Below are 12,600 nucleotides of genomic sequence, written 5' to 3'. Positions count from 1 at the left end.
TGACCTTCCAAGATTCCTTCACTCTCTGTATTCATGGTGCCTGTTCAACTGAATGAAGTTATTCCTTTGGGGAGCAGTGTATGCATGTGCAGGCTGTACTTTGTTCTGCTCTATTATGGGCATGGATAAGTGAGCTGATTCCATTATACTGAACCAAGTGGCCAACGAGACACCAACCTGAGTCCACAGGTTAATCTCTGTGATGTGTCAAGGGACAAGCCAATTCACTTGCTGAATGGGATCAGGTCTCCGAATGAATCTCTAGTTTATCCCTCCCACGTCCCAGCACTGTGATTGGACTATTTATAGAGAGGGACATGACGCAATGGCAACTGCTTCGCATGGGACCCAGTGGGATGAATGGAAGCTGCTTGAAAGCTCCTTGCAGGCACTAACTACTCGTATGTCATGGAGTCTTGGCTGCAGTTCTTTAAAACTGTTTCAGGAAGGGAGAATTTTGAATGGAAAACTGGTGAGGCAAGGAAATACATAACTAGTTCCCTGCTCACTGGTTTTCTGCTCTAAGTTGCTTCTCCAACAAGATTCTGGTTCTGCATTTGCTCCTGAAAACAACGGGAATCTCTCTTCAACACATCATGATTTCCACTTAAGCTATTTCTGTAGTGCAGGCATGGGGAACATGGCTGGAATGCAACTCCCATGAGCTATAGTCAGCTTAACCAATGGTGAAGAATGATGGGAACTGCAGTCCAACAACTTCTGCAGGACTGCATGTTCACCGTTCTTGTTGCAATGGGCTCCAGTATCTCTTCTTCGATGATTCAGAAATGACTTACCCTTGACTGTTATGTGAAAACAGACAGTTTGACTGTCATGAAAGCAAGTTTAGAGGAGAACTATTATGCTATCAAGCAGGAGTTAAAGAAGTTTCTACTATTTCCCCACTTATCAGAGGAAAGATAGGATAGAATCTGAATCTTCACTTGATTAATCTGTGTTTCTGCCAAAAAAAAAACCCTCAAAAAAACTTTCTGTATGTGAAGTTTCAAGCAATTATTACATAATTGCCTCATGATGTCTTGTAGTCTTCTTCCAGATCTTTAATACTTCCACTTCAGACTAAAGCAACACTGACTCTAAGGGACTATTAGGAAACCAGGGGACATAAGAATACATTTAAGTAAAACATGACATCCGTTACCTTCACTTAGTTAAATTGCGCTAATAATTCTTGAAAAAAGAACTGTTTGAGGATTAGAACAACTGAAATAAAAGACAAAGCCAACAACTTACATAAAATGCATTGAGTAAAACCAAATGGAAAAAGAAATATAAGAAATGCAGTGCTTACCAAGCTCATTCAACAACAGGGCTGTGGAGAAGACACAGAGGGACAAACACAGAAGAAGAAAAGACAATGAGCAATGAAATTAAAGAGAAACATCCACAGGAAGTTCCAGGAGGCCAGAGAATGTAGATCAACAGAGCTGCAGGATACCACCACTATTATAAAGAAAAACAGCATGAAAAATAACAGAAAAAGAGATATGTCTCATGGGAATGGGCTGTGGAATTGTGGAATAATATTGAATACATTGTTATAGATGGTTAAATAGACAAATCTTTACAAATTCATTACATGTACCCAACTTCGGGGTCATATACTTCTTGGATCCATATCTGGATCTTAATTTTCTATCAATGACAGCTCCACCAGTCATTGAGGAAAGAATATGTGCAGCTGGATCTGTGAGAGTTTGCTTCATTACTTCGCTGTTTTCTTTAAAAAAACCCCTTCAAACCATACTTATATCTATAACAGGGGGAGGATGTTTCCATATGTGCTTTCCTGGTGTGCAATGGCGCTTCTGAGCCATTCCAGCTTGTCCCAGTTTGGAGAAGCTCTGAAAATAGCAGCATAAGGAGCTGCACTGAGCAAAAACTGGGGAAGCCCCACAGAGTGCCTGGAAAGACCACAGGTTGCTCCAATGCATGAGAGCAACTACATTCAGTTGCTTTAAATGTAATTGTTTCCATTCCTTCTGCAGAAGTTCAAATAGTGTTTCTGTGAAGAAATCCAGGATCTCTATTAGAGATTCTCCAACAATGCATTTGTTATCACCACCTCCAAAACATTTAATCCCTGGAGCATTTTGTGGGGAAGAGGGCCCACCGATGACAAAACTTCAAAAGAAGCATGTTTGTACTGAGAATGTGGAATAACAGCAAGCTGTTTCTTGCCTTATCCTCCCTGGCAAGCTGGTCAGAGAGGAGAGGAGAAAATAAGGCATCCTTGGAGGAGATGCAAAATGCAGCTTTAAAACAAGCCTTCCAAAATAGGTTGCTGCACTGATGCTCAGTACCTGCCATCCACGGAAGCGCCTCTCATATCCCACTTCTGCAGAGTCACACTTGTGTGTGAAGATGCGAGGCTGCTCTGTGGCTGGAAATAGGCCACCACTTTTAAGTGAGCTGAAAATAGGCTTTGCTCTCTATGGTGTACACTGGCCTTCCTCAACTTGGTGCCCCCCAGATGTGTTGGACATGTCCTATCATCCACTGTGGCCGGGGATGATGAGAGATGTACTTTGATATATTTGGATGCCACCAGACTGGGGAAAGCAAGTGAACACAACTATTTCTTTTGTTCTAGTGTGGCCTGTGGTCAAATAGATTCGGCAGGTATTTGAATAAAAATGAAGCAACAGAATCTGACCAGAGCTGAAAGTGGGCTGAGTGCATGGATATGCCATACAGAATGATTTTTCTTCAAACTGCCAGCCAGGCTCAGAAATGGCTGAACAGACCAGTACCACAAGTGCCTTGTTTCCTGTGCAAAACTGCACATCTAAAGACCGCCTGCCCCCTTAGATCAGCTCAGGAGGCCCTTCTACAAGAACCTCCCCTCAGGGAGTTGAGAGGGGTGGCAACTAGGCAAAGTGACTTTTCCTCTGCTGCTCCCCATCTCTGGAACTCCCTCCCTAGGGAAATCTGTCTGGTGCCATCTTTCCTTTCCTTTCCTTTCGGTGCCAGGTGAAGACATGCCTTTTTAGGAAATTTATTAACACTTAGCCTGGATGCTGCGGCCCTTTTTACATTGCTTTCATAGATGTTTTAATTTGTTGTGTTTTAATTGGCTTTAATGTGTTTCACTTTGTTGATATGTTTTATACTGTTAATGTATATTATACTGTTATATGTGTTTTATATTGTTAATTTATGTATTTTAATTTATTTATTTGTAAGCCGCCTCGAGGCTTCGGTGAATGGGGCGGCCTAGAAATTTTCTAAATAAAAAAAAAAATAACTGAAATTATTTATTTATGTTGTGAGCCACCCCGAGGCTTCGGTGAATGGGGTGGCATAGAAATTTTCTGAATGAATGAATGAATGAATGTATTGTAAGCCGCCTAGGAAGGCCTCAGCAGTTATAGGAAGCCTATAAATACACGTACAAATAAATAAATAAATATTTGGAAAGGCATTGGCTTCCATCATGCGTTTTGTGCTGAAACCGATGCCTGTGTGAACATCCTTTTACTACAAAATCCGCATTATTTTATAAAAATGTGGGTCTCTCTGTATGGAATGCCAATATGAGAAGCAGCTCCAAGAGGCTGGAGGCTTCAAAAAAGAAGCGTGGATCAGTCCAGCATTTTCCAGTTTGCTGCCCTCCAGATATACTGGACTACAGTTCGCAGCATTCACAGGCAGCCTGGCATTGGGAATGATGGGAGCGGCACTCAAGCACATCTGTGGACACCTAACAGGGGATGCTGGATTAGGCAATCCATGGATTACCTTCCAGTTCTATAGTTCTAGGTGCCCTTTATTGCACCACACGGGCCCTTCTGCTCCTGTGAAGATGATGCCCAAGAGAAGAATTTGCAGATCTCAAATTTGCTTTGCAGGCCCTCCTAAGAAGACCCATTCTACAGGTTGAGATCCCTGCAGTACAGCAAGGCTGCTGGATTTTCAGCATCAGTGCTTCCTTTTAACTGGGCAATGCTAGATTTATATAATTGCAAGTCCAACTTGTTTTATTTTGAGACATGTAACCCAGCTCGTGGCTCTCGTACCATAGGCAGCAATTTATTTTCCTTAGCAAAAACAAGACAATTCCACTTAACTTCTGTTCATAAAAATCTGGACTTTTAAAGGTGGAAGGGAGAGAATTCTTTGTAAAGTGCATCTGCAGCTGATTTTGAGATACTTTTCAGTTATGTGAGTTCCTGCTCCGTGAGAACTATATAAATGAAATGGAATTTTTTTTTTGCGTTTAATGCTGACTTAGAGGTCATGTTCTTTTCACTTTTTAAAAATCACGCTGTGCCCACTTACCCCAGGCTTTCCTACATGGCAGGGTACACATTTTTCTGCTATTCTAGAACCTTTTGGACAAACAGGAAGTCGTCTGGGTGATGCCAATAACTGTGTTTACTCTGTGATCTTGTCACAGCTATATAAATCTCTTTATATGAGTTTATTAGGGCTGTTTCCTAATTAAGAGATCAGTCAAGAGATCTCTGAGTTAAGGGACCAGTGCATGCACCATGGAGTTACCTGTGGTGCATTCTGAAAAAATGTTACTGGACTCAGACATATAAATTTGTTATAATAGCAGGAGAGCCCAACAGACCCAGCCGTGGGTGTTCAGTCTAAAATAAAGACATGCACCTGCTTTGTGTTTACACTACAGAACACGTTGCATCATGCCATGTTCCTTTGACTGTATTTTCACAGGACCACTCCTTGTGGTGCAAAATGCTGATATATCATCCAGCGCTAGGATACACATTGCAAGATGCTCCAGGCTGGGCCAAACCCTGAATCGATGTAGAGGCCAAACATTTTGCCATCTAGTGAGGCAGCTTGCAATATTATTGCGGGCTTGATCCTAAACAACGTTTGAGCTCATGCCCTCTGAATGTACTTCTGGGAAGCATCCAAAGGGCCACTGTGTGAAACAGGATGCAGGAATCTGATGGTGACCCAGTCAGACCTCTGGGCTCTTTTTAGGTTCTCCATCATTTTTATGCATACCAGGTCAAGACTGAGCTGGCTCATCTGTGGAAGGTGGGTGCGTGAACCTGGTGAACTTGGGGATGCCTATATCTGCATGTCTCCTTTCCCCCTGCAGCTTTCATCCTGAGCTGTGTAAGAGGCACCCAGGATACTCAACTCTATCACCCCCAAAATAGCTCCTAGAAAGCTCAGAATAAAAGCTGCAGCAGATAAGCAGCCTCATCAACAGAGGAGTCCCCAGTCTCTCCAGGGATGGTCCTGTCCTTGGACAAAGGGGATGGATTACATGGCTTTTAGGAAACTCCCACCCACCCCTCACAACTCTCGGGTCTCAAGAATTCATGATAACTAAAGGCCATTACAATGAGGCAGATATTGCATTACTTTCATCAAACCAACATTCTAAGTCTGGGGAAACATAAGCTGATGCAAAACATCTGTCTGATGAAAAGCGTATTTTCAAACCTGGTCAAAAGAAGGGTCAAGAGTCAACTGTTTATGCCTTCTTAGGGGCGTCTTTCTTTCACTTTGTGCCAGTTCCTACACTGCGCTCCTAATGAGGTCCTATATGAGTTAAAACTCCTCTGTGCCTGGGGCAGCCTTTGGAAAGAGGATCATTGGTAGTGAGCACATGCTTCCTATAATTACCTAATAATAATTAGCATCAGTGTTACATCTGAGGCCTTCCGTCAAGTGTCACTTTTGAGGGAAACCGGAAGGGAGGCAGTAAGACAGAGGGCTTCTCAGTGGTGGCACCCTGATTATAGAATATTTCTACTGGGGCTTACCTGATGCCAATGGTGTCATCTTTTTGGTACCAGGTTAAGAGTGTCCTCTGCTCTCAGACAAGACATTTATATTACTTCTTTTTTTTTAAACATATCTGGTAGTCTTCCTGAGTTTGGGGGTTTAAACTGTTTTAAATGTTATATGTTGAACTTTTTGCAGTATTTTCTTATATGCATTTCTTTTTATATGAACTGCCCAGAGGGTTTTAGCTACTAATATTAGCTAATCAGCTATATGCTAATTAAAATTAATAGCAATGATAATGCTTCCTGTCTTCCAAGGAACTCAGGCTGACATACAGGGACGTGTCACATTTTAGACTCACAATGACCCTGTTGTGTTGCCAGGCAATGACTGGCCCTGAACGGCCAGCAAGCTTCAGGGCTGAGTGGAAATGGATTTGAATTCTCGTGTCACTAGTTAAGGTCAAAACATTCTTACCATGGTAAGAGGCTACCTTCCCTTGTGTTCCCAGGAGGGTTCAGGTTCGCCATCTTACACTGGCATGGTACTAACCTACACCTTTTTGTTAGGCTGCTCAGAACAGTGGAACTGCCTTTTTGGAGCCTAAAACAGGCAGAGGGATTTAAATATGTATAAAAAACTGTGGCCAGAACTGCAAGTTACCTGTGAAAATGAATAACTAGCTTAGACAGTCATTTTGGAAAGGGGAAAATTGCTTCCGGTTGGGTTGGCTTGGAGCAGGGAAGCAGCAGGGGATGAACTTTTCCCCAATCCGCACCACTCTTCTTTCCCTGTCCCTAGAATTTGCGGTGTCCAAGGAATCCACAATGGAATCAAATTGGTTCGGATTTCTAAGAACCGAACCCACAGATTCTGAAAGGCTTTCCCCAAGTCATGCAGATTCTGTGAACTTTGGGATCATTTTAAATTTTAGAAAGTTTATGCAAATTCATTCATAGAATAACATATAAAATAAAAAACACTGATAAAATGCATAATTTCCCCATATATAATAAAGCATGAAAATACATGTCATAGGGAAATTTGCACTTTTTGGGGAATGTATGCAACTACATTTGTGTATATATATTTCCCAGTCCAAACCTTTCTTTCATCCCCCCGCTCATCATTAGAGAAATTGGAGAACTCTACAATGGATTCAAATCAGTGTGCATTTCTGGGAATCTGACCCACAGATTCTGCTGCAAATCTCTGACTCCACCTACTATCTCTGACCTCCATGGTGGGGGATTCTGAGTTTCATATGGCCCCTCATACAATGCTGACAGGCTGCAGAATAGCACCCGCTGCTGTATTACTTCTTAATGAACAAAGGTATTACTTTTTAATGCGTCTGCGTTTTACATATATGCCCTTCTTTTGCAATGGGTAAAAGGGGAACAGTTGTCCTTCATAAATCCAAAAGTTCAAAAAGTTGGAGAAAGGGCCTGGAATGTTGCTGAAGGGGGCAGAGCTCCTTAAACCTCTTTGTGACCCCAGTCTTGGAACAGGAGGGCAGATAAGAGCCTGGGCTGCAGTTAAGGGGATATTATAACTCTAATTCACCAGGCCTGTCCAAACGGTTATCAGTGTTTGAATGCAATGTGTAGTTGGGGGCTCATTAAGCGACTATAGTAGAAACTGGCTTTTTAAGAAGTGTGGCTGCAGGGATTATAACCAGAGAGGGTCTAGGGTATAAACCGTATGTCCAGTTATTTGGAATTTATTTATCATTAATTTACATGGAATGTTTAAGTGGGACACCATAACCAGCAATGATGCTATTATGTTTTTGTTTTTTTAAGAGAGAGAAAGAGAGGGAGAGAGAGATGACATTAAAACTGCTAAGCTGGATAGATCCCAGGGCAAGTTACATGTAAGCTGAGTAAGAAAGTTGTGAGAGGCAGGAGACACACACAGAGGAATGTCCCAGTTTCTTGTGAGCTCTCTGGGTTTGCTCTCACACCTTTCATTCTTCTTCGTAGCCATATTGGTTCCTCAAGCACAAGGAAGAAACTGCACTCTTTCTCATATTCCTCACGGTCAAGTATTCTAAGGGTAATGTATTTCCTGTAGGAACAACAAGACAAAGGCAAAACAAATGGTTGGTGTTACACACACACGCAGGCACATGCTTTAAGTCTGACCAGTCGAGGAGGTAGTTTGTGATGATAATGGAGGGGAAGATTCTGCCACACATCCTAATCTCTTATGTATGTAAAGGAGCAGAAAACCTCTGTTCCGGAAACATCTTTGGCTGACTCTGGTGAAGAACCCCCTGACAAATTTAGCTTTTAAATCAGAATGATCAGCACACCTGTACCATGGAAAAAAATAAGGGTGCTTTTGTTACTTAGCTTATATATTTAGGTTAGAGATTTTCTCTTGGTTCTTATGTTAGTACCTCATAGTTAGAGTTAGAGTAGGTCCTGGGAGATCTGGGTTCTAGTACCCACTTGACCATGCAGATCACTGGATGACTTTGGGGCAGTCAGCGACAATTAGCCTAACCTACCTCATAGGAGTGTTGTGAGGCTAAGATGGAGAGGAGGAGGACTACATAAGCCACCTTGGGTTCCTTGCAAAAGGATATAAATGGATGTGTGAGTTATGTCCTTTTGTCTGTATCTCAGAGAGTTTAACGCAGGCATCCTTATCATAACACCCTTCTGAGGTGGTTTCATGTCAGACATAGGTCCTTCTCAGGGGATGCTCGTACATGGTAGAGGTGGGTAAGTCCATGGTGGCAGGCTTTGCTGATGCTGCATTTATTTCTCCCCAAGGAACGAGCACTAGCGGAGAAGTGATAACGGGCCAATAATGCTAGTTTCATTGAGTGAAGTGGAATTGTGCTGGTAACCAAATCCTACTGTGGCCAGGGCAGAATTTGAATTTCACAGCAAATGGAAAACTGGAATTTTGGCCACTGTAGCAATGACACTTGTGGTCAATGACTCAGCTCTCTGCCCCTTTACATAGATAATAGAATGTGTGTTTCAAGACTCCATGAACTCTAAAGTGCCAGGCATCCATGAGTGACTAAGACAGGTGCATAGAGGTAGGGCTCAGCCCCACATGGCCAATCCCCCACCTTTCTTTTCACTCATCTCCACCAGACGGGGCTCCCCAATTTCAATGTAGAAGGTCTTGTTTTTCTCATATTCCTCATCATCAATTACTTTGATTGATATCGTTTTGCTGAAACAGAGAAGAAGAATAGAAATTCAAGAGTAAGGCAGGTGGAGAAAAAGAGAGAGAGAGAAAGAAAGAAAGGAGGAAACCAAAAAGAAAAGAGGAAACTGCTTGGAGAACAGAAAACTTCAAAGGCAATGAAGGATAATTTCAACTGCTGAAGGTACAACACAGGTAACATTTCTCCAACCCTTATGTTTCATCAATGCTCAATCCTCTTTTTATAATATGGAAATATAAACTTTATGGAACAAAATGCATTAATATTTACTGATGTGTATGTTCTCCTTGTCTATGCATTTCTTGGATCTTAACAGGAGATTAATCTAAACAGATTTTCCATGCCATTTTGTCAGAAAGAGGACGAATATTACAGCAATGGAAGAATAAATGGCCAGTTCTGGTAATGTAGTGCATGAAGATTTAGCAATGTTTTCAACATTTGAACAGGCATTATTTAGATGCTGCCTACAAATGAATGCATGCATAGATATTTGGTCTGTCTCTGAAATTTACATACAACTATCCTTTTTGATAGTAGCATATTTTCTGCAAATATAAATATATATATATAGGGATGCCTTTCATTGCATCTATTGTAATCAATCTATTCAGATTTTTTGCAAGAAACCTGCAATTCTTTTCCCTTTTCATAGATTTTGTTTTGTTAAAATTCACAATAAAAATAATGTTAGAAAGGATTATTTCACTGTTCAGATGAAAGAACTGTACTTTTCTAATAGTACACACATCCCCCAATGTCCTCTGCAAAGGACAAACTGGCATTTCTTAAGTCCCAGTGATTTGTCTCCCCTGTTGTCAGCCTAGAACAAATCTGCACAACAGCCATATATTGGTTGTACCCATTTTAGCTGACCACTTTTCTTTTTTCTTTGTTTTGGTGACTCAGTTGCTTCTGCTGCCCAGACAGACCAGTTTAGCAATGTCCATCATGGTGGTTCAGGCTGACTATGGTGGGAGCGCCACTGTTTGCCTGGATGCAGAGATACTTTGTATGTTGTCCCAAAACAGGGACTGTAAAATATCGTGAACTGGTCTTCTTGGAGCTATGAAGAAGGGTGTATCTCACCATGGAGGTAAGTAGTGGGACCATCATGAGTTGTTAAGCTCAGTGGTTTACCTTTCCTGTAGCCAAGCTAAGTACAAGTTTAATTCCTTCTCTAAGTCTGGTGTTACCAGGGTCAGGAAATGGACTGAATGTAGAGAGGGGGCCCAGCTCTCACATGTCACCATCTGCTTAGATAGATTTATCTGATCCCGAGGAGCAGACAGTGGGGCAGAGCTGGGCAGATAACCACGCTGTTTCATGACTGCCTAGCGAAGATTCCCTGAGAGTGAGAATCAGCCCACCTTGGAAAAGAAGGCAGAAGTTTCAGAGACATTCTGGAGATGCACTGGAGGGGCAGGTGATACAGGGGGAGTTTCTTGACCCTGTCAGGAGATGACAGGCTAAACAGGCAGACCCATGAAGAAGGATCTGGTGTTCCTGCCATCTGGTGTTCCTGCCATCTGGTGTTCCTGTTGAGGGTCAGCTCCACCCTCAAGCAGGAGGAGCTGACCCTCAAAAAGGCAGGGATGGAGGGGAAGTTTAAGTTTGTTCAGACAGCCAGATGCTTCTCCCACTTCTCAAAGGGAGCACTATTCTGATTTAAGCTGGTCTGCAACCTGTTCAGCTGTGCTTCTAAAGTCTCCTCACAGGATGCTGGAGGGAAAAAGAGGGAGGGATGTGCTCAAGGCACCAAATACCAGTTGTCATCAAAAGCTTCCCACCTGCTCTCCCTCACCCTCTTTCCAAAACACTGCAACACAGCTCCATCTTCCTGTCTTCAGGAACAGGACTGTACTGCACAAATCCCTTCTCAAAGCACTGGCTTGTACGAACATCCAAAGAGCCCTGCTGGATCAAACCAAGAGTCTGCTTTGTCCATGCAGCTTCCCACAGGAATTGAACAAGCAGGACATGAGTGCAACAGCATCCTCCCACCCGTGTCCCCAGCAGTTGGTATAACCCCACTCCTTCTTGTCAGGCATGGCTGAGCACTAACGCTCCACTGGGGGCCCACTGGCAAGAGTCCCTGGAACGGCTCCTCTTTGTCACCCCTGTGACCTGCTTGCTCATCGCTCTACTTCTCCCAGCCAATGTATTGGAAGCCCAAGAGGCATTTCGAGCCACTTCCATTCTATACAGCTTTGTCTACATAAGCCTTTGACCACAACTAACTAAAACACGATGAAAATTTTGTTGGGCATGATGGAAAAGCCCTGGTCTGCAGTTTGCATCAGTCTTAGTATGGTTTTTGTGCAAATACTGGTGCACTTCAAATACTAATATGCATGTAACCTCATCCAGGTTCCTACAGATAGATGACTACACTTCTCTCTTCTCTAGTCCAAAGGACTGAAGCCAAAGTTGCTTTATTTGTTATATAGAAGACAGAAGGAAAACAGTGGAAAACTGAACACAAGTAGGAAAACCTTTAGTGAGAAAGAGTTGGAAAACCAGGCATCCTTAAGTAATTAGTAGGTGAAAAGAAGACATTCATGCAGAAAGTCATGCTACGTATGTGATACAGTATGTGTGTTGGGGAGTTTTCATGTGCTGGTATATACATTCCCTACATACATTTCCATCCATCTACCCATCCATCCATCCATCCATCCATCCATCCATCCATCCATCTGTCATTCACACGTACCCATGGTGCTCCAGGCTTTTCAGCCATATTTTCCTGTCTGCCATTTAACTTTGCTCTTCGTTATTCCCTACATGTGATGTCCCAGGTCATGCACATTAGCTCTGAAGCACTAGGTGATGTGTATGGCAAACCAACCTTCCATTTTTCAGTCTTAAATGCTCTTTCACTACCACTCTCTGCCAGGGAGCTCTGGACTGCGGAACGGTAATCCATGTGCATGTGTGTAAACCAAATGGAAGGGTATCTTATAAATGAACAGTGAGAATAGAGTTCCTTTCATTTGATGCGAGAGCACTGACAAAGAGAATCCCCAGTAACTTCTGTGATCAAACTGAAAAGGCCACTGTGTAGGAAGAGAGGATGCAAATGAAGGATTTCAGCACAAAGGTCTTTAAAAGATCTTGAATTAACATTGGGCAACCAGAGAAATGTCAAGCATTTACCTGTAAAAGATTAATGTAATCTACTTAAGGTTATGCTTTCTTTTCCCTTTCAAAGATCTTGGTTTCCCACATGCTACGTGGATGGGAAGCAAAGCCCAGTACACATACTCTATATGCAGTAGGACTCACTGGGTCAAAAAGGCACCTGTCAAAGACCCTGGAAATGTGCTCCCAGGCAAAAAACACAACTTGGGGCTTGACAGACTACTATTCTGAGTGGGTGTGAGGAGCTCCCTATGTTTGCATCTTGTTATCCCTTTCTGACAGTCTGGAACTGTGCAGTCTGGCCCAATCCAAACCTTCAACCACAGACAGTTCTATGACTCATCCATGGTTTTTGGGTGAATAGACTTAGCAAGGACTTCTATACACACAGGAATGGAAGAACTTTGACCAGCCATGGGGTTATTCGTATCTGGTGACCCTGCTTGAAAAAGCCACCAGGGCACAGAAGACACCTGGAAGTTGAAGTGAATAAGAACAGTTATCTCAAGGCTCTTGAAATGGGT

The 12,600-nt window shown here is 42.6% G+C and overlaps 1 protein-coding gene across 10 annotated transcripts in view; it reads right to left on the bottom strand.

Annotated features, from left to right (window-relative positions):
- The window catches only part of SLC8A1 (solute carrier family 8 member A1), a 324,392-nt gene that overhangs the window by 55,905 nt on the left and 255,887 nt on the right, over positions 1–12,600 (bottom strand). For all 10 annotated transcript variants that reach the window (XM_044429652.1, XM_044429651.1, XM_044429649.1 and 7 more), the window contains 2 exons: positions 8,831–8,937; positions 1,313–1,333 (listed from right to left, as the gene is read on the bottom strand). In XM_044429652.1, coding sequence (XP_044285587.1) covers positions 1,313–1,333; positions 8,831–8,937 — 128 coding nt within the window. The remainder of the gene's footprint in view (positions 1–1,312; positions 1,334–8,830; positions 8,938–12,600) is intronic.

The sequence above is a fragment of the Varanus komodoensis genome, unplaced genomic scaffold, assembly GCF_004798865.1.
Source record: "Varanus komodoensis strain SLA01 unplaced genomic scaffold, ASM479886v1 scaffold2, whole genome shotgun sequence".
Lineage (NCBI taxonomy): Eukaryota > Metazoa > Chordata > Lepidosauria > Squamata > Varanidae > Varanus > Varanus komodoensis.
The sequence above is the reverse complement of the archived record's forward strand: the minus strand, read 5'-3'. Positions and strand labels throughout refer to the sequence as shown.